General features: G+C 33.7%; 1 protein-coding gene across 1 annotated transcript; it reads left to right on the forward strand.

Annotated features, from left to right (window-relative positions):
• The first annotated feature begins 1,777 nt into the window (after nt 1-1,777).
• On the forward strand, nt 1,778-14,767 carry LOC131636214 (uncharacterized). Its single transcript, XM_058906857.1, has 20 exons — nt 1,778-2,071; nt 2,159-2,228; nt 3,293-3,335; nt 4,869-4,946; nt 5,076-5,160; nt 5,269-5,351; nt 6,212-6,269; nt 6,489-6,599; nt 7,285-7,342; nt 7,528-7,624; nt 8,469-8,504; nt 8,736-8,872; nt 9,041-9,111; nt 9,200-9,253; nt 10,511-10,653; nt 11,680-11,820; nt 12,542-12,781; nt 12,951-13,010; nt 14,048-14,293; nt 14,372-14,767. Exons 1-20 carry the CDS (start codon nt 1,921-1,923, stop codon nt 14,513-14,515), a joined length of 2,106 nt encoding a protein of 701 aa, XP_058762840.1. The 5' UTR covers nt 1,778-1,920; the 3' UTR covers nt 14,516-14,767.
• The last annotated feature ends 8,364 nt before the right edge of the window (nt 14,768-23,131 follow it).

Below are 23,131 nucleotides of genomic sequence, written 5' to 3' on the forward strand. Positions count from 1 at the left end.
GAGTCTTTAATATAAAAGTTAGAAACATACGATTACAATCCTTTCATAAAATCTACTATAATGTAGGTTTGAAAAAAATGAAGGTTCTCAATGTTGTAGCTATATTGGAATTACTATTTTTAAAACGTAGAGAAGTGAGATTGTAATTAAAAAAATAATTATTGTAGAGAAAATAAAATTTTAAATTTTAAAAATAATTAGGGATTGTAATTACAATGATTCATTACTTTTATCATAAAACATCTATAACTTAAAACTAACATTTATGCCATTCTTTTTTCTTCTGTAGTTTATCAGTATTGTAGAGAAAATGAAGTACTAAAAACTCACATAGGATTAAGTGGATACAACTTATAGAATGGTTTATAAGTGAATATATTTCATTTGGTATTAAGATCATTTCCTTTGGTATTAAGATAAAAAGTATACTGAATCCAAATGAAACATGATAGAGTTTTGTATGACCCTATGAAATATATACTACCTGCTTTATTTTGCTTTGAAAAACAGACATCAGTTTTGAAACTTAGGATTTGGATTGATTTAGAAATCATTCTTTTTTAAAAGCAAACAGATTTCAATTAACAAAAAACATGGAATTCATATAAACAGTTGGATAAAAATGTTCAGGGATATTTTTCACCCATGTTCAGACTTAAGATCTCTGTCTTTAAATCTATAAAAAACACTTTGAGATATAAATAACTTCACCAACACATGTCTGATAAATAAAACATTGAAAACGGAGACTTCTAAAAGACACAAAGTTTATAACACTCCATAAATCATCTGGTTAAGAACAAAATACTACGAATATATTAAAAGCAAGCAGAAAATGATTTCAAATAATAAGCAAAGAAAGATGAAACATATATGATGCCGGCGAAATATTATCCGGTTAAGAACAACATAGGATGGATAAATGAAAGCATTAGAAAATGATATCAAATAATAAGGAAAGAAAGATGACGACAGAAGAAAGAAGAAAAATTCCATGCAGCCGAAAAAACTATGGAAACGAAGATGAAAAGAAACATTTTGCTTGATAAAATGGAACTGAATAATATAAAAGAGTTTGATGGTCAGTTTTGTGGAAGAGAATGAATTTATAGATGGAGGGAAGGAATTGGAAGGAACTCTGGTTCAAATTGCATAACTTAGGTTTGCTTGGAATGACTAAAAGCAATTTGTTAAATGGACTACCCATTCCAATAAAAATATAATTAATTAGGGCTAAAGGCAATTGAATAGGTTTAGGTGTGTAATAATTACGTTTAGAGTTAATGAAAGGTTACTAAATAATTATAATATTTATTTGTTAATTTAAATATTGAGGGAGATGCAATTACTTTTATGTCCCCGTTTATCAGTCTCAAAATGGTGATTAGAGGGATAATTAAAAGATTTCATATGTATTCTACTTTATTATATTAAAAGTAGATTAAAATATAAGTCAAACCCTTTATGCTTACCAATGACTGTGATTCACTAACGGTGTAAAAAATCTTTACACTATTAGTGCATTTCAATTAAATTCTAAAAAATATTTAAAATATTTTTATAAATTAAAAAGACTAATTTTAACAATCATAAAATATATATTATTGAATATTAAAATATAGTTAAAATCACATAATATCTCAAAAAGATATATTTTAAAAGTAATTTTAAAATTAACTGATTTTTTTTTTTAATTTTAGCATTAAAAAAATTATAATAGAATTATGAAGCACTTAAATTAATATTGAAAAAAAAACCTTAAAGAAATGCCCTTGTTACCGTGAATTTTGTCAGAAATTCAAAAGAGGAGTATACAGACACTGCTACTTAGATATAGCCACTAGTAGTGAATCCCATTCACCGAGTTTACGTATTTCACACGATCCCTTACATCTGAATCCCCACGTTGCTCCCAATACCATGCCTAGGGTTCCGACGAATCCTCCTCCCCCCTCATCGTCAATGGCTTCCACCATCAAAGCCTATGCACTCCCTGTTATTCTCTTCGCCGCAGCCATGTTCTACCAGCTCTTTGTTATCCCCAATGCCTTCCCTCCTTCTCATTATGACGGTTACTCCCTTTTTATTCTCCTTTGTATTTAATTTTTGTTAATTGTTGTTTATTTTTTTGAATTTCTGTTTTTTTTTGTGATTTCAGTTCTGCAAATTGATAGGTATAGTTCCATCGACACGGTGAAGGAGGCTTACAACAATCTTGAATCTAAATGGTATTTGAGCTTTAAATATGTCTATTTGAATTTGGTCACTGAATTATCGGTTTTTGCACTTGACAAGTGAGATAGCACCGAAACTTCGAATTAAAGGTGTGTTTTGTAATACCCTTGTAGTAGTTATCTAATGACCTTCAAGACCCAGTCAACGTGAGATCTCAATAAGTTCAAACCTACATTTGCAATTTTTCAACTCCAAACCAACCGTATAATCAGAGCAGTCGCTCCTGGATAGCGGCGTGGAGCAGCCGACCTAAAAAATGGGATAGCGGGATTGCGTATTGTGGGATGACTGCTATTTGATATTTTTTTAGACAAATTACATGAATAGTAATTATAAGCATACAAAAAGGGAGGAACGAAGTGCAAGGGAGGGTGAGGGAGGAACTTGTGATTTTTCTCTGGAACGAAGAGAGAAGTGCAGAAATGTTGGTGAAGGAAGGTTAGGGTTGAGTCTCAATTTAAATATGATTGAAAAACCCAAAATTACCCTTAAAACATAGTGGCCGCTATAATGTTCTGCACCGCTAAGCCTCTTCCCATTGCGGCTGGTCTCCCCTCCGCACCACTATAGCGGGATAGTGCTGCTATTGACTACTCTGCGTACAATTAGTTTTAGGTTTTAAGCAATATATAATATGGTGTTGGACAAGGGGGTTGATTGTAGTTAGATGTTTTTGTTTCTGTTTAGGTCTATGCTTTTGTGGATGAGTAGTGGCTATGTAATGGGTACTACTCAGTGCTCACTCTACTTAGCATGGGCACTGTAGCTTCCTTATTTATATTTTACATTTTTTCAAGTTATCATAGATGGCTGGGATTTCATTAATTCTAAGTCTTAGAATTTTCCTTTAGTGAGGGTTTTTATAACATGTAAGGAGTTTGATGGTTGTAACATGAGGGTGTTAAGATTCCTTTAGCATAATACTTCAGATAAAGAACAATGATTTTGTTTATCCTGTAATTGTTTGTTTTAAATATGAAAAAAAGTTGTGCTATTTATGATTTTTTATCGGCATTCTCGCTAATAATCTTATGAGACTAGTTTCATGGTCTTTCAGGAATTCTGATGAGGAAGTATCTGATGTTCACGAGTTTTTAAAGGTTAGTGTCATTTATGAGCTATGTAGTCTATCATTTTAATTATTGTATAGTGCACCTCTTCAAAGAAAAAAGTCTTTGATACATAATTGGTGTGTAAAGTGGGATTATTAAATATGGTGCAAACACTATCATCAGGATTCTTCTAATCATTTTCATTCTGTTTGATCCTAGTTATGTTTTTTGTGTTGCCTTTGATTTAGTTTATTTTCTTACGACCAGTTTGATTCATGAATCATGAGGAATAACTTATACTTTATTTCTTAAAAGACTAGACTGTGCTGAATTCATTTGGCATTGTAGAAAGAAAGATAGCTTTACTAGTGCATATATATATATATATATATATATATATATATATATATATATATATATATATATATATATATATATATATATATATATACACACACACATACATACATATATATGTATATGTCATTATGGTTCTTAGGCATTGAACCTACAATAGTCAGAGACAAAAGTTAGGGGAAATAAAATACGAGAAGTGAAATGAGAACATAACTGCTTTGCTTATGTAGTAGAAGTTCAAATTTAAAGTTGAAATATGGTCTTTGCTAGTGAAGCTAGCATAGTCAGAATCAGTCTATTAACAAAACCCATTAGTTTTCAACAAGGCAAAATGATTGGTAGTATTTAAGTATATGCTAGTGAGGAAAAAGCAGTGACCTCAAACTGATTATAATTGTGATTGATTACACTGAAGAAGTACAACATTGATAGAAACTCAGGAGAAAAATTATAGAAAGTGGTAATTTATTGAATAAAGTAATTGAATGTGAATGATTACAATGGAACCAGAGTCACAGACTCCTACCAGAGAATATGTTCTCCTTACTCTAATTATCAAATACATGCCCCCTCCCACTAATCATGCTTACTTATAGTCATTCCAACACAACCACAAAATAATCCCACGTTCTGTAACCACCTACCCCCACTTCTCTAAGGATCCACATCCTGGAACTGCTTACCCCCACTTCTTCTCTTTCTTCTAGAATATACCTTCCAAATAATGGGCCTTGGTGGAAACACCCCAATATCAATATTGGACTCAACATTAATAGACTTAGGGGTTCTATCAAACATCAAAATATGTATGTATGCATTTGCATGTGAATGGATAAATGTGTTTTACAATAAGGTATAGTTAGTTATGACAGTCCATCTGCATGCTATATCCAGTCTTTGCTGAAAAATGGTGTGAATATGTGAATGCAAATAAGATTCAGGCGAATGAAGTGCGGTAATTGGATATCTTATTGTAACTTGAATTTGTTTGTTAAAATATAAAAATTAAAAACTATCAAGTCCGCTCACGGGGTTGTGCAAGTTGAAAATGAAATGATGAAATTGTTTTGGATGTTATAACCCAAAACTTTAAGGGGTGGAATAGCTCCGGGGGATGTACTAATATTTTAATTGTAATTTGGCATTGTCTTTTTCCTTCCATATGACACGGATATTGTGGGTTACTATGGTTTTATGTACTTAATTTGTTCTGAAAGCTTTCAGATTCGATATGCCTATGAGTTGCTCACTAACCCTTCATGGAAAAGAGACTACGACTTATTTGGCATTGATGAACAACATGTGAGTAAATTTTTTGCATTTTTTAAAATTCATGTCTGTTTTTTACAATTTGTTCCAAGTATGTCTCTTGTCCCTGATATATTTTTGTCTCCAATGTTTTTCAACTAAATGATATGACTTTTATGTTAGCATATCATTGAGGATGGCAACAAGCGTTATGCTGGGAAAAGTATTTCACAATTGGACTTCCCTTTACTAAATGCCCCTTTCTCTGGTTAGTCCAAGCCATTCATCATAAATGACAGGAATTGTTTGTTGAATATTTTTTGAGGATTTATGGCATGGAAATATTTTGATGCATACATCATTTTTTACCTCTCAGAGTCTATTGATCATTCTACTAAAGTCATTTCTGCAAGTGATTTCAAGTCTATATTTCCAGATTCAAAGCTATGGTTAATTCAGGTACGCACTGTGTAGAATATGCTGATATATTGTGACTAACAATCTCCATTTGTGAAATTGTGCTGATTGTCTTTGAACTTGAGTTAGGCCTAACTAAATTCCAAAAGCTAGTTCATGGGTGGTTCTTAGAATTGTGACCGGGCCTAATTCATTCCTACAAAATCGTTGTAATGCGAGGATTGCCCCCACTTATACCATCTTAGAATTGCGGTTGAGCTTAATACAACCTTTACAAAACCGGCTTGTAAGGTGTTGGATAGACTCTGATAACATCTTATATTTGTGGTTGAGCCTAACTCAACCTTACGAAACAAACTTATAAGGTGAGGATTGCCCCCACTTATAAAATATGTTTAGATCATATATTGTCTGATGTGGGACTCTTAACAGGGGTGAATGCCGTCCATCACTTATAACCACTGTTTTACTCATATTTAATCGACGTGGAATCCCAACACACCCCTTTAGTTTGGGACTAGGCATCTAGAGTGTGAAATTTGCTAGATTGGTCATGTATGGATGGCACATCATCTGGGTGGCCAGACACCTTATCTAGGATAAACTCTGATAGTATCATAGGATTTAGACTAAGTATAACTAAATCTCAAAGACTAGCTCTTGAGGGTTAGGCTTGCCCACCACTTGTAAGTTATAACAAATTTGTTTATTCCCTGAGTACATTTGTTTATTTGTATAATGTCAATATTTTTTCAACAAAAGAAATGTCAATATCTGAGAATGTTACTCTTTGGTAAGTGATTTGTTTCCATCATGTTGTCTAAGGATTCAGAAACTATTAATTATGTTTTTTCACATTTGTAAATCTGAGAATGTTTCTGAATTATCATACATGTATGTAGTTGTATTCATCTGGGAGCAATCGTTGTGTTGAGTTCTCAAAGTCTTGGAATAAAATAGGTATGCAATTTGATCACAAACTCCTTGTTGGATACTATGTTTTTTCTTGTGCAATAGTGTTTTCTTTTTATGAACAGAATTAAAATATCGCATTTATGAATGTGCTATTCTATAGTTTATAACAAGGACTCAATCTAAATGACATCCGAGCACTTTGTCATATCAGTCACCACACCAGTTTAAAGATAAGAAAATTCTGATTAATTTCTCTGTTTCTAGCTTCTTTGTTGGATGCATTTGCAAACACTGGTATGGTGGAACTTGGTGAGAAGGAGGTCTCTATTTACTTTGCCGATAGAAGATCAACGGGAAAACCCTTTTTCAGAAATGGTATGTGCTGAGTAAAAATTTTGTTTTCTGCCTCGTCAAAACATCCATTGCCCAGTTTTAAATTGCTGTTTTGTTTCACAATCTCATTTTATTTGTAAATAAAACATTCTAGCACGAAGGCTTAAACCCAATATAAGAATCACTTTTTTCACAGAACTTACTGTTATAAGTTCATTGTAAAGATTGTTTCTATTTGGCATAAATTAGACTAGTTGCAGACGTGCTGTTAATGCTGACTATTTGGTTCTATATATGCTTGTGTTGCATGTATGCATTAGTAATAGAAATAACCACTTGATTGGGCTGAAGTGGTTAATTAGCTCCACTTAAGGACAAATTGCACGGGAGAGCCTAAGTTTGAATCCCGGGTGAAACAATTATTGGCTAGACTTTACTTACCTTCCGGCCAAACTCTGGATTACCAGGCCCCCTACCCTGAAAACCAGAGTGTTAACACCAAAATAAGAAGTAATTGAAATGATTTTTTAGTGGGTAGGGACACGTGCCCCAGATCCTCCAACAGAGGTCCATCTATGACAAATAAATATATGTTAATCTGAGCACTCAGCACTGTTGCTAGATATACATTATTTGACATGATGATGTTTTAGAAATTTCTGAGCTGTTTACTTGATTTACAAATACATAAGTTACTTGTCTTGACATATTGGAAATGTTTATCCAGGAATTCCATCTCTTTTTGCCATTCCTCCTGGATGCAGTACTGCAAAATGTTTTAGAAGGTAGTAAGTTTTATTATAAGACAGTCAATGGTTTGAGTTGACGATACAATTATGACTTGAAGATCCTTTTTAACTTACCGAGGGTTATTCACATTTAAATATTAGATATTTACTATTACTATATTATGTACTTGCATTAGTCATATACTACAGCGCAGAATTACTATACATGATTTATGTGTTAGGTTTGATGGCGAGCTTACGGTTGACAAGGTTACAAATTGGGTTGCAACAGCTGTATTGGCTTTTCCTCAAATTAACTACTACACAAAGGAATCATTGGTAAGTTGTATAAACTCTAAAATATCATGCTCTTTTCTGTGAGTATGTGTGACAATGCTCTTTTTTTCCTCTACCATTCATTTTTAATAAGGAAATAGGAAATTTCTTGTACAAGTGAACATTTGCATTCAGCAGTGTTCATGGGTAGAAGCTAACGTAACATATAATATTTGATATAAACAAGCTTGGTTAAGCTTTTTGCTGTTTTCCTCCCTAGGTTCATTCCCATGCTTCTTTTTTCAAAATTTAATTTGGTCATTTTCGCTATTTTATTTTTTGAATACAGAGAAAGTAAATGGCAACACATGGCAACAACAAATTCTGTATTAATTAATTATTATACAAAATTAGCTCTTGGGAAAAGTTCTTTGCAAAATCATGATTATTAACTTTTCTAAACACAATAAGATGATCAATCAAACACACAATTGTAGGATTTGATTGGTGTCAACAAGATTCAGGTTTCTTGTTGTAAACATTTTAGAGAGGACTTGGATGGCTTTTCTAATATTTTCATACACCATATGATATAATCTCAATTCTAAGGGTTGAAAGAAAATTTCCATGTTGTATCGCCTGCTTATACTTATAATGTACGTATGGAATTTTTTTTAAGAAGAAAACAAAAGATTGATGTAGTTTTTTTATTTCCATCTTTTGAATTAGAAACACAATAAGGATGTACGAGCTGAGGTTATATAAATATCATGTTTGATGTCTACTTGAGTTAAATAGCATGTGGCCATTTCTAATTGTTTGATTTCTATTATAGTAAAGGTTGCTTGATCAAATTCTTATGATCACTAATTGAACTGTTTGTGAAACTCTACTTATAAAATTTCAGGTGCCAAATTTTTTAGGAAAAGTTAGTCATCATAAGGTACAATTAATTTGCTCTTCTATTATTTCTGTATTTTCATTCCCCTAGTTTGCTTAATATAAATGTTGCTTTTATAATTCCTCTGCTAGGTATCACCTTATTTACTCTCCTGGTTATAGAAAATATTTTGTGAAGGGCTTTTACGGTTTTACATGCTCTTCGATTCAGTAGATCTGTATTTGAATTTATCAATTTTATCCAGGGTTGAGTATTTTTGAACCATGCTTATAGGTAAAAGTAATATTATTCTCAAAAACCGGGGAGCGTGCTTCTCCATTTATACGACAAGTAGCTAAAGACTATTGGGCTTATGCTTCATTTGCGTTCATTCTCTGGCGGGAAGAGGAATCATCCTATTGGATGGGGGCGTAAGTTGCAATTTTCACTAAACCTTAACAGGAGGACATTGTTCTGCGTTACATTTCCCATAGAGATGGTGCCATGAATATTTTAAATAAATATTCACATGCTTGTCGATTCACTGTTTGATCTAATAATTTGTTGGATTTATTTTGTTTTAATTTCTTTAATGTCAGATTTGGGGTGGAATCTGCACCTGCTATAGTATTTTTGAAAGACCCAGGGGTCAAACCTGTTGTGCACCATGGTATGTTTCTTCTATGCCATTCTACTAATGATCCAATTGAATATACTTTATTCTTCCTTAAACTGACTATCTGTGTTGTGTGCTGCAGGATCAGTTAATGATTCTTTGTTTTTGAGTATGATGGAAAATAATAAAGAGCAAGGTAGGTACAGATCTTTAGTTTAATTTTTCCTGTGGTTTTGATTGTAAATTTTAATAATAAAAACGCCCTTACCTATATTTCTCTAGGCTTTGTTTGGGAGTTTGGAGGGGAAGGGAGGTGAGGGCTTTGAAAAAAAAAGGAAGGATGGAGTGGGAAAAAATGAAGGATTTTGGAGGGTTTATTTTTATTCGTAATACAAAATTCTACTAGTTTGGGGGAACTCAAAATTTGTATTGGAGGGAGGGTTTTGGAGGTTTTTTCATAAATTCTTCAAATATATTTTATTTTGTTATAATATTCTGAAAATTAAAAATATAGTAATGATAAACATTTATAATTCCTTCCCCCAACACCCTCCCTTCCCCTCTCCTCCAAATTCGCAAACAAAGCCTTAGAAAAGTGGGTCGGGCGGTGATGCTATGGGACCAAAAATCTTTAAATGGTATATTGGAATGGAGATAGTTGAAAAAAAGGGTGGATATATATAATTAGCTAGGAAAGAGAGCAGGGAACCAACTTCAACAAATCTTAAAGTGGACAGTTGAAAGTAGATATAATGCTATATAATAGATGGAATTTACTTTCAGTGTTAGAACCAAATATTTTTGGAGAATATACTTCATTCCTGCCTGAAAAAAACATTCTTAACCTTTAGGTTGCCGAAACCTTTGTTATCCAATTGATCAGAAAAAATAATTTAAGTAAACAGCTGAGTGTAGCAGTGGACTGTAATTATGTAGGAAGTGACTTTTGACTAAAATTTTGATTTTATCTCAATGCATCCTGGATCACAGTATTATCTTTATTAGCCTATGAGTGCTAGTCTGTTGACATAGTATATCTGTCTTTGATTTCATTATCAAATTCTTGTTTAACTAACTGCAAAGCAAATTTAATACTTTTATCCACTGTATATATGCAAGTCCCCTCTTTATTATCTGTATTAATGAACTCATTTGATCAATAATAGATCCACAATCTTATACTGTTGTCCTTTTAAGTTTGTAAAGTAGCATTTCATGGTAAAGTTTTATTTTTTGAATAGTAGATGCTATTTGTTTTATTTGTGGGTAGAGTTGTATCATTGACCTCCTTATCACTCCTAATATTGCATGGTGTAATCTCTTCAAGTTATTATTATCATTATGACGTTTAGTGCATAAGTCAGGCCACTATTCTGTGATTAAAGGGCTGAAGTTATTTTCTGAGCCCTGATTAATCTGCCCCATTTTTTTGTTTCCCCCTTTTTCTGTACAGAACTACCACAATTAAGGAGCGAGACATCTATGGAGCTAGGGTGTGATCCTCGTGGCTACTCACGTGCTGGATATGATACAACTATTTGGTATTGTGCTATTGCATTGGGAAGGCCGAGTATGGAGTTGAACAGACTGCGTGAAGTATGTACTTTGTATTGTTTTAAACCTAACTTGCATGATATATTTTTCACAAAGTAGGTGCTAATTCATCATTTACATTATGATTTGTCTTTACTTGGCTTCCTCATGAAATACCAAACAACTGGCATCATTGTTAAGCTATTAAGCACGGAAACCCCTAAAACGACCCCGACACTGACACGGCAACACCGTTAATAATTTGAAAAAATGTATAAATTAAATGTACTTGCAAGTGTCAGTGCAGATGTCCATCATCGACACGGACACCGCCACGCCTGATTTTAGAGGTGTCGGTGCTTCATAGTTGTTAAGTGACATGGGGCATTTGAGTTTTATCCAGTTTCTAATAAAGTAGGTCTGAGGCTCCGGTTTCAGAGTTTTAGTTGGTCAAAATGCATCAAAGGATTTTAAAACTACTACATCTTACTCATCCTTTTTGTCACTAGTGATTAGTTTTCTAAATAGATGCATAATCTTAAGCAGTTGTCTATAATATTTTTATACACAGTTTTTCATTTATCATTTTCAGTCCTTATACCTTGTGGAGATACCTACCATGCAAGGACAACTTAGTAATGAAAATATTAGAAAGTTTAGGTAACAACACCTATATGAAAAAATGGTAGTCTTGCATTAGGTGGTTCAGGCATGTAGAAAAATTGTAGGTCTTCTTGTAAGAACTGTAAATCAGATGAGCAATGTTTCAATAGTCAAAGATAGAGGGAAACCATGGAAACTATATGCCATAAAAAAATTTAATGGGTTGTCACTAGAAGTACATAGGCCATCCTTAGAAACACATGGCTTCCATTTTCGAAGAAGTAACAAGGGTAGATTCGATAGCAGATAAACTAATTGCTAGAGTAGAGGCAGAGGAAAACATGAAAAACTACAGGCAAATATATTATGGAAGATTTTGAGATTTCTGTCGTTGTTTGTTTGTACGTAGTAAAGATAAATATATATATTTTTTTAAATAAGCATGTATTTGTCAAATTTGTCAGATGTTGTAATGTAGGCCCATAGACTATTTGCAGGGTCCAAGAAACATTGTCTAAGCAAAGTGAGGTAGATGCATCATCTGAAAATCAATCCTTTGCTCCAGTCGTTGATGCGTTGAAGAGTAAACGGTTGACATTTGCTTGGCTTGACAGTGAAAAGCAGAAGGTTATTATTTTCTTTCATGGGTTTGGTTTATTCATTTTTTCTTTGTCATAATGTGTTACACAAAGCTGATACTAAGCTCTAGTCAATGAATTTAATAAATATGTATTATGAATATGCTTTTAATGATGGTAATACTATCTTGTACTTGATAATGGCCCATGATAATCAAGGAAACAGTACTATGAAATTGAATGCATTCTTTTTAATTAATGAAATAGAAGCATTTGCAACAGCAAATTATGTTGATAACTGTAGTTGATATATGAAGAGCGTGTTGGGTGTAGAAATATCTCTTTTAAATTTCTAGCTTGTAGATTAAATGATCTAATTTGAATGTTCAAACTTCAACTCAATGTGCATTTAAAAAAGGAAAAAATGTAACACTTTAAAAAAAATCCATTTTGGGTTCTTTGCTCCAGATAGTTTAATATTTTTATTTTGGAAAGTATAGAAGGTATTTAGAGAGCATTGAGTTAAACTCTTGGATGCCTGTTTTCTTTGGCTTTCAATTTTTATTTGAATCTATTGCATTTAAATGTTTGTTTCTTAAATGTAAATGGAAATATGCGGTTGTACTTGTGGTAGTAACTGCATTTGGAAGGCCTAATTCCTATATAAGCTAATTTAATTCTTTGAGTGAGTGCTTAAGTTAAGTTCTTCTGGTATGGTTGAAAAAAATATATACATTTATGCTTGGCTATTAACAGAACTTATTATTCAGGACTATTGTAAATTTTACCTTGGTGAAGGGGCAAGCGAAGGCACTTGTGGACAACGGAAGGGTATGACGGATATTGCTCGGTTGCTTGTTATTCGTTACCTTAGGAATAATAGTGCTGTTGATACGAGGACACAGGAACTTTCTAAGTGGAAATCATTACTGGTCCAAGATATAATCGATGATACTGATCAGGCAGGCCAGTTTGTAGCTGGGTACAAGGGCACAGCTGATGACTCAGAGGTTTGCCGTTTTACTGTAGAGTAGTTTTACAATTTTTATAACTCATACATGTATTTTCATCATATTTCCTATGATATAACCCGTGTGCTGTAACAATTACTTGTGTACAATCACAAAGATGTAATGCACAACTCTCAAAATATATTTCAAATTTTCTTTTTTTAAGCAGATATCCCAGTGGCTCGCAAATATTATAAAAGATGGTGACTCCAGAGATTTGCCATTCTTTGTAAGTCTTTAAAATTTCATTATGAAGTTTTGTTGCTAAGTCATATGAAAATATCATATAATATCTTATTGAATCCTAGATTATCTGTTAGAATTAGTTTCCATATTTCTTAGTCATTATTACAATTTGTTCCTGATTTTTCTCTAATGACACACAAATCACAATTTGTAGAAGATATTTAGTAATTCAACTCCAAGTGTATGTTATAGGAAGACTAGTGATCAAATACAATTGCATTGAAAAAAGAAAAATATAGGATTGAATGAGCTAAGCTCGTAAGGAAGGAAGAAAGAAGTCGGATGAAAGGATTCATCATCAATCATTGCTTTCCTTCTAATTCCATTCTCTTTTTTAGACGCCCTTCAGCTCTCCATATCCCTCAACCGAATGTTATTTATCCTTGCTCCTAGATTCTCGGAGCCTCTCTAACTGAATTTATCTCAACGTGATTGCCATGCTATGCTGACTTACCCCCAGATGGAAGCTTCATTACAATACCTTCCTCTCTAAAATCAACCTTTTAAAAGTTAAAGTTAGGATACAGTTGCAAGAGCATATAAGCGTTTCCTAAAAACTTCATTAGCCACGTATCCTATGAAGCCATCTTATGCTGCTAAATCTGTGATAAGAACTCCATCTTCCATGTTGGCAGTTTTAGAGTCCTAATTGTAACAAGTGGAGCTTTAACTTTGAACTTCATTGACTTATATGGAATTCTTTCTTGCCAATGAAGCCACAGGAAAGCTTAGTAACATAACATCATAACTACAACATTCTTTCTCTTTTACTTCTTTTCTCCAAAACCATAAAGCCTTAAACTAGGTCCAAATGCAGTGTTAAATTAGTAATCTAGGTTGTTGCTCCTCTACCTCCCTAGAGTCAGTGTGTGTGTGTGATTTTGTTTACTAATACTTTTCGTATATTACTCCTAGTTTCCATTATTATTATTATTATTACCTTTATAAAGCACAATTTGATGCTTCAAATTAAGAAATAGTTTTTGATTGAATAACAACTATATCAATTTCTCTTTGCAGACACTAAGAACTCCTAAGCTTGTTCCAGATGACACAGAACCTATTTGGTCTAAAACCGCACAACAGATTCCAATCAAAAATATTATACAGCGTATTCTTGGTGTTGTTGGTAGACTTTCTGTGTACCTTGATGATCCGAGAATCGGTCCTTTCCTGCTTTTGGCAGCCTTAATTTCTCTGGGCACCATCTGGCTAAGAAGAAGCCAACAAGCTCATCCATCTCAGTCAACACAACCTAGTTCCACGGTAACCGTATTTTCTCAGTGTGGTTGTCTTGCATATTTTCATATTTGAGGAAATAATTTTACATTTTTGCTATGACAGGAACCGCCCTCCCGTGATGAAAGAAAATCAAGACCGACTGATCGGGTCCGGAGACGGTCTGGTAAAAATGCGCCCCCAAGCATGACAGATTCGGAACCGCCCAATGCTTTTCAGATGCCACTTTCAGACTCTGAATCTGATTAGTTTCACTTTGGTTTCTCCTTAAAGAAGAGGAGCTTTTCATGACATAATGTTACACGTTCTAAAGGTGAAGGCTTATAATATGATGCAAGATTGCAACAATGTCAACAAGTGAATAGGACCTTATATCAAGCAAGATATTCCAAGATAGAAACATTTATTTTAAACTGTGTATAAAAATGAGATCACGTTTGACTGTTTCAAAGTCAAGTTATTGGCTTCTTTAATCTAAATTATCTAAAAAGTTTACTGGAAGTTTATTCATAAAGTTCTTGCATGCTAATGATATTGATTTAGACACATGCAGTGCAGCGAGCGTTTCAAAATATGATTTTAGATTTTTTCATTTTTAAAATTGGTTTTTGATTGAAACTAGATTTGAAAAGATTATGCGGAACTCTATGAGGAAGGAGTCGGGTGATCAAAATAGTTTAGGTGTCGTAAAAATGCAGAAACATCACCTGGAGTAGACGGGCTTTCAATCAAGGGTGTGTTTGGCCTAACTTTGTTTAGTCTATATAGCTATATTAATGTTCAAAATAAAAATAAGACCTTGGAAAATAAAGGAAGAATCTACGTGTCACTCCTTTTTTTATACTTGCCATCCTCTAAGGGATAAGTTTTTTTTACCATATTATCCATGTAAGATATCGGATTTTATTAAATTTTCAGTTTTGTACTGGAAATTTTAGAAATATATTGGATAGTTGGTTGGATTTACCAATTTATTGCGTATGATGATCCATATTGGAAATATAAAATTTTTGGTATCGGATATTTGAAATATCCGATATGTATCACCAGTTAATATTAATATCGGAAATTTAAAATATTCGGTACCGAAAATTTTATCGGATATTTTAAATTTTCGATATGAATTTAGTGTATAAAATTATCGGAATTCCGTCGCTAATATGACAAAAAAAAGACTAAAATGATACCTTTTGAAGAATTAAGGGTCCAATATGGAACTTTTTGAAGTTAATGGATCAAAATGAACCCCGGGGTTAACATACGGGACCAATTTTTCCTTTTTAAAAAAAAAATTGAATAACATAGAATAAATGTCGGTAAAATAATGAACCGTCTTAATACATATCTATCATTACAACATCACAACAGTTTTTGCATCCTTAGAAATATTCTTTCGAATGTCTGACTTTCCAGCCAATTCTTCTCAGTGTCTGAACCGACCCGCATATGCTGATTCCCATGCTTTTGCATTATTAGAATAATTATTCCTCCAACGATCAGTGACGGGAGGCAGTGGATAATTGAATCTTAACTTTATCTGAACCCAATGATTATGATTGACAAAACCAACAGCAGTGATCGTAAGCAATAGAATAACTCATATCGAGAATCGTCATCCATTTCTCCTTACCCTGAAGACCCAAGTGTTTTACGAGTAATGAATTACTAACATCAGAGACAATGTCATATAACAACTTGGAAAACAAATATGCGTGTTTTTGGATTTGAATATCCAGCTATCTTTGAACATCATAACATGCATCTTCCCCATCCTAATGCAGATGAAATACAACAGAAATCACAATTTCCATCCGGTTCAACATCAACAATGTCATCGATGTATGGATGATAGAAAACAGGAAACTGGGACAAGCACTTGGCTTTTGTAGAAGTGATAAAAGGTTGCTTACCAATCGGCATGATTGACGATTGACTCCCACTTGGTTGTGTGCATGATCTCTTTGTAGTCTGACTCCCCTGCGAAGCATCACCATATTCTCACTGACATGGATCACGATGCACATCACTTTCTTCCCCTTTTCTACTTTTCTTAACTTCTTACCCTTTGACCCACATTATCCATAGTACTGAATTGTCGCTTCAACTCTTCGCGCTCCTCTTCTAAATCCCACTTGCTCTCGTCGGACTTACCTTATATTTTGAAATTTTCAATTTTGTCCAACACACATGAATAGATTCCAAAGGTATAAGTATGCCTAGAATCTGGTAGCCGGCAAGCTGACACGCACACGGTAACTCATGTGTTGTTTTAATGTAACAACCACACTTGTGCTTGCTCGCACCAACAAATTTGACTCTTTCTAGTTCCTTTCCAATGATTTGTATACACTGTCTTGAAACAAAGCTGTGCAATTTAGAATAGAATGGAGTGTTATAACGATGCGCAATGTTGACAATACTTTTTTGAAATGACACTCTTATGGAACCTAGCTGCAACTTCAACATTGTGTTCACAGCCTCCTAGCTTGCACATAAATCACCACGACTTGTCGTCAACATGTTCTTCAGTCTCCAATGTGCAGACTCCACCCTAGAAATCATAGACACATTAAATAAACAAATCACAAATAGAAAATATAAACATATTTTCTTTTAGAATGTACCTGTTCGTTGTTGTGTTCCCTAAATTAGTGAGTCTATTAGTCCATGCAACAACAAATCTTTTCTTATATGGTGTTAACCATGTTTCTTTCACATACTTGGCAAATGATGAAATATCACCACATACACTCTCGAAGTGGTTTAGATGTACATCAAATTCGTCTTCTGTATTTGAAGACATCATGTTGTTCCATTGATCCATGACATGTTCTTGTCCTTTTGATTTTACATACTCTTTGTATTTCATGCTAACGTTTTTTGAGATATGAAACGTACACAACAAATGAGACACATTTGGATAAACAGAATCAATGGCATTCATTAATGCAAGTTCCCGGTCCGTCACCATGACATATGTTAGAAACTTCTCAAAATAGAACAACTCCTTGAGCCTCTCTAGTGCTCATGCGAAGTTCTCCTCCCTTTTGTGTTCCAAATATGCAAAAGTAATTAAAAACATCAATTTTGTTGATGTAACACCAGCAATCTCAAGCAGTGGTAGCCGGTACCTACACGATTAAAAAACGCATTCATAAACTAGACCACTCTACATATTTTTAAGATGGGAGAAATTAATATTAATATTCTGACCTGTTTGTCTTGTACATGCAATCAAAAATCAACACCAGAGGAAACATATTCAACAACTTGATCGAGTCAGGGTGTGTCTAGAAGATATCAACCATAATATCTGAATTCTCCTTATTTCTAGACCATTACATGTATTTCTTTATGTGAATAAGGCTCAATAACATTTGCATTTCTGTCACTGCACCTCTCTTTCCCAGTATGTATGTTGCTCTAGCTCGGTATATCTGGGTAATACTTGTGAGATTTTCTAGGTCTTTGTCTTTCAAAGTAGACGCGATGTACCTTGGTGCCATATTGTACTTCGTCATGTCATTCACAAACTTTCTTTCACCATCTTTTAGACGCCCCAAGATGTCATGACCTAACATATCCTTATCTAGTCTATGGTTATACATCCCACATTTAACCACCACCTTCCAACTAATACCACTGGAGCAGATCTCAGCCTAAATGGGCATCTAAGCCTCATAGTAGAATTGCCATCAGAAGGGGCCGCAACTTCATTTTTCTTTTTGTAATTTTCTCCTCGGTCACAACCCATAATCAATTTATCCTTCCCCCTCGCATTCCATTAGTAGAATCAGATCGGATTGTAACAACAGCAACACCATGATTTCTTCCAATAGCACGTGCCCATTCTAGAACCTTATCTCGTGATTCAAAAATCTGACAATCACAAAAACATACAATTACATATCTGCATTAATTTATAAAAGCAAAAAAAATTGTGTATGAAGTAAGGTAAACATACCATATCTGTCACGAAGTACTGTATAAGATCACTACAAGAATCCGTAGAAGAAGCTGAAATTGCCGGTTCTCGATCGCAAAGATATAAAACTTCATCTGCCATACCGAAAATTTCAGGTTTAAAGAAATTTCCGGTACACACCGGAAATTTTGAGAGATATGGAATTTTGAAGATTATGTTAAAAAAAAACTTGGAAGTTTTTTAAGTGTTTTCACTTAGATTTTTCCTAACTTTATGGCCATTTTTCTCCATGATCCCAAAGGATTTTGAGGAAACTTTTAACAAGGGACTTGAAGTATGTAGCAAGGGCTTTCCAAAGAGATCAATAGCATGAAAATCTATGGCTTGAGCTAGGAGATATGAAGAATGAAGATGAACATGAAGAACAAGTTTGAATTTTGTTCAAATCTGCAAGAATCTTCAAAGTACAGCCCCTCTAACTTGTTTAAGAGGCCATAATCAGAAGATTACACACTCTTTTGAGCTAAGATCCATGTGTTCTAAGAATTATCCAAGTTTCATGCCATTTATATACAAAAGTCACCACTTTCATTTTAGAAAAGCATTGCTTTTACAAAGTCCACTCTTCTTGAGCCTCCCCCATGTCTCTTCTGCAGCAAAATCATGTTAAAACCAACAAGCAAGATCTCTAAGATCAGATCAAAGCCTCCCAAGCATGCTTAAAGCATTGTACCCTCCAATGAAACCATAACTTTATCATTTCTTCACAAACAAGCAAAATGGTACAAGTATCACATGGGAGCTCAAAACTCTGAGATTTTTCCCTCCACAAACCCTAATTCTTGCCTATAAATAGAGGCCCTTTCCTCTTGGATCATACACACCAGAATTCTCCAAGTCCTACCTCACTTGAAATTCTCATTTTTCTTATCTTTACACTTTTCTAGTGAATTTGAGTTCTAAAAGTTCTGGGTGTCAACCAAAGGTTTAGACAACTTCTAAACATCATTTAGAAGCTGTCCATACCTTCCTCAACCTCTCAAAGGTCCCCCAACCAAAAGTCACTTTTTAACCACCATTAAAGGCTCATTCAAGGTCTTAACCTACCAAAATCCAAACCAAAAAATTACCAACCAAACAAACACCTCAAATAGCTTCCATTAGTCATATACAAGCTATCCATAACCTCTAAACACTTACCAAAAGCCTTGAACCAAAAATCACTTCTCAAATTTCCATTAAAAAACCTCTTTGAACCAAAGTTGTGATTTTTGATTTGGCTCGTGCGTTCTTGGATTTTTTGTGTTGGATACCTTCGATATCACATATAGAAGCTATCCAAACACCTGTTTTGGATCTGTAACACCTGAACACACACTTCCAGCCATAACTTTTTTGCTTTGTAGGTGAAATCGTGTTTGAAGTTGCAGGGTCCTCAAGAAGTTCTAAACGCCCAGAAAGCTTCCTTGGACATCACTAAAGGATTCCATATTGAATTGGTAGCTCAGAAACACCTCCGAGCAAGAGTTTGATTCTCACTTTCAGAGGTATTTTGCTTAAACTCGAGCATACTCATTTGTGCATTGTTTGTTGCATTTCTTGATACCATTGTGTTCAGAATAATGTAGGGAACAAAAGCGCTAAACTTTTAGGGCCTGATTGTTAGAATTGATCATTTAATTTGATTTTAAGTTTTTAGGGTTCTTAATTATTTTCCAGAAATTCATATTCATATCCGAATTTTAATGTTAGTTAGTTATGTGGTTAGATTCGTGTGTTCATGCTGATCAGTTAAGAGTCTTAAATTGCTAAAAATGATTAAGTTTTGAAAAGGTTTGAATTTGTGTGTTGTTGTTCTTGGCGCCATTGTTGTTGCTGAATGGGGAAGATGAAGTTGAAAAAATCCCATTCATGACTTGTTTTAAAATATAAGGAAATGGAGTCATGTTACTTATGACTACATCGTTCTAGCACACTTGGTAACCAGCGCGCCTTTAGTCCTCTCATGCCTATGGTCTGGGGTTCGAATCCCCCTCGCCCCAGACCTTTTGCATTTTATTTTTTTACTTTCTCTATCACTTGTTTTGATACTTGTTGAACTGAATGCATTACATTTTCACCAAGCACGCGTTGGCCTGATGGTCCATGTTTTGTGGAGTGTGTAAGAGGGCGTGGGTTCAAGCCCTAGTGACCACAATCCCATCTTTTTTTACCACTAATTTATTTTGATTTCTTCACAACTTTGAAAAATCATGTAAAATAGTAAAATAGGTCTTTTTAACTCCTTCTTTTTTGTGTGATTTATTTATCTTGCCTATTTTTATGTCATATTAAAAAATCCCAAAAAAGATTGATATTTTATAATTTAAAAATTAATTCAAAAACATGTCTTTTTAATGAAAAATCAACTAAAAAATCTCTTTATTTTGATTATTTCTTTGAAAGAATTTTGTGTACCTTTGTAAATATTTGTTTAGGGTTAGAGTAGGATGCCTTTGGATTCTTCATGTATCCTTAGACCATTTCTCCTAAAGAATTTGGTATTTAATCATTAAAATTAATTAGTTTTAGGTGTTTATTTTAAAACCTAATTCAAAACCCTAATGCAAAAAACTTTAGGTCTAAAACCCTAATCCGAAAACATGTTGATATTTGTTTATCCATGATTAATTAGGCTTGTAACCTTGTACATACTTGTTGATTTTAATCCTTGTCTTGTACTTAATTGTTTACCTTAATCATTATCTTGTTAATTTCTTATCACTTGTTATGTATATATTTTGTTTATCTAACCCTATGTTTAATCATCATATCAATCATTCACAATTCATACATGAGCTAGAAACCAAGGGTTTAGATACATCCATATCTCTTATTTATTGATTATCATACTCACTTGTTTGTTTGTGTCACATGATATCACACACACACACACACACACACACACACACACACTTGAGGTATCCATTGTTGAATGCTTAAGTTTGTTGTTTTTGTCCAAAAGGATGGGAATGATATTGACTAAAATTGTCAGGGTACTCAAACTCCCTTTCCAATATCTTTTATCTTGTGTTTAAAGTATTGTAAATATTTTTACCTTGTCCTTTAAATGGTTTAGTATTGTTCAAGCTTAACCCAATCCTTTTTTTGAAACCTTGGTACTAAGAATAGAATTATTCCTGGTGAAACTATTCTTAGTCCATTGACCTTGTATTTTAAAGCTTGGTCCTCTCATTTTGAAACCTTGGTATTAAGATTAGAATTATTCCCGGTGAAACTATTCTTAATCCATTGACATTTTATTTTAAAGCTTGGTCCCTTTTTTCTTGTGTTTTAAAAATTGTTGAGTATTTTAAAGCTTAAACTTTTAAAAATTGTTAGGTATTTTAAAGCCTAATCCTTTATCAAAACATTTTGTTAAGTACTGTTAAAGCTTAACACCAAAAATATTTTGGCCATTTTGGCCCCTTTTATTTTCCCTTTAAGAGGAACTACAAAAGCTCTGACTTCCCTTTACTTTAAAAGGAGTATGTAGGCCTAAGATGTGATGTCTTATCAAGCTCACTTTTAAAAACTTCTTTTCCCATCCCCACCCTCTATTTTAAACAAGTTCACATATGATTTTCAAAATGCATGTACAAACAAAAACAATAACATTTACAAAGAGGTTCCCATGGAGTACCATGGATATGAGGGGTGCTTAAAACCTTTCCCTTGTATAACAAACCTCCTTACTCAAATATCTAATAAGTTTATTAGTTTTGATTTTAAAAACTTCTGTGGGTTTTATTCGCTCTTTCTCCCATTCCTTTTTGGAAACAATAAAGCGCGATGGCGAATCTGTTTAAAACAAATGAGCTAAGTCTTTTCCATTGCTTTAGTCTCACCAATTTCACCACTACAGAAAAGTGGTCACTCTGCTGGGGATACTGATCAAATTATTGGTGTAACTTTGGAAGGGTTGACCCTACCTTTGTTTTTTTGTTATTGTTTATTTTTTTACTTTTGTATATACATTTGTCTTTTATTTTCCTATGTGTATATTTGTTACTTTTATTGGGCTGTATTGGGAAAAGGCTTGATTCCCCTTTGTGGTGAGATAAATCCTAACTCGGATTAGAGTGAAAACTTATGATAGGAGATGGTATAGTCATTTTGATCTCACGGGAGTAGTCCCAAAGAAGTCAATTTGAGATTCATCGCTCAGTGGAGGCCTCTTTGGATGTGACTTTGTTGACCATGTAGTTGGGAAAGCATCGTTGCATTCAACTAGGTTGTAGAAGCTGGGGGACCTAGAAACACCTTAACCAATATTGGCCATTAGGACGTAGTGTGGAAACTGTGTTTGGATTTAGTTCCAAAATAGTTGTTACTCGATACTACACTCGGATGAGGTTATCTTGGGATATTATTCAAATGAGCATGTAGTTGCAAAATTTATAATCTCCAAGTTGAGCTGCTTGAGTCTGGGAACTTTTAGAACCTTGATCTACAGGTACAAAATAACCATAGTACCCACCTTTGGAATGGGTAGACCTTTGGCTCCATGCTCGTGACGTTGAACCCTTAAACCCATGTTTTTGCTATGTTTGCATTCATTCATCCATGCATCTTAAAACCGAAATATCTTTCAAGGAATTAAAAGAAACCTTTTTATTTTGTAAACATTATAGGAATGGAACTTGAAAAAAGAAAAACCAAGAAATGTACTTTCAAGGGTTTAGAAGTGGAAGAATTGAGAAAGCTAGGGTCTTTGATTGTTGATCAAGACAAGTTCTGTAGCAAGTATGGAAGACTATTGTATCTCCTCAAGACTAAGATGGAAGAAGGGATCCTTTCAACATTGATTCAATTCTATGATGCTTTGTGTCATTGCATCACCTTTCTTGATTATCAATTGCTACCAACCTCGGAAGAATATTCAAGTATCATTGGATTAC

This window comes from Vicia villosa, unplaced genomic scaffold (genome assembly GCF_029867415.1).
Source record: "Vicia villosa cultivar HV-30 ecotype Madison, WI unplaced genomic scaffold, Vvil1.0 ctg.001667F_1_1, whole genome shotgun sequence".
Classification (NCBI taxonomy): domain Eukaryota; kingdom Viridiplantae; phylum Streptophyta; class Magnoliopsida; order Fabales; family Fabaceae; genus Vicia; species Vicia villosa.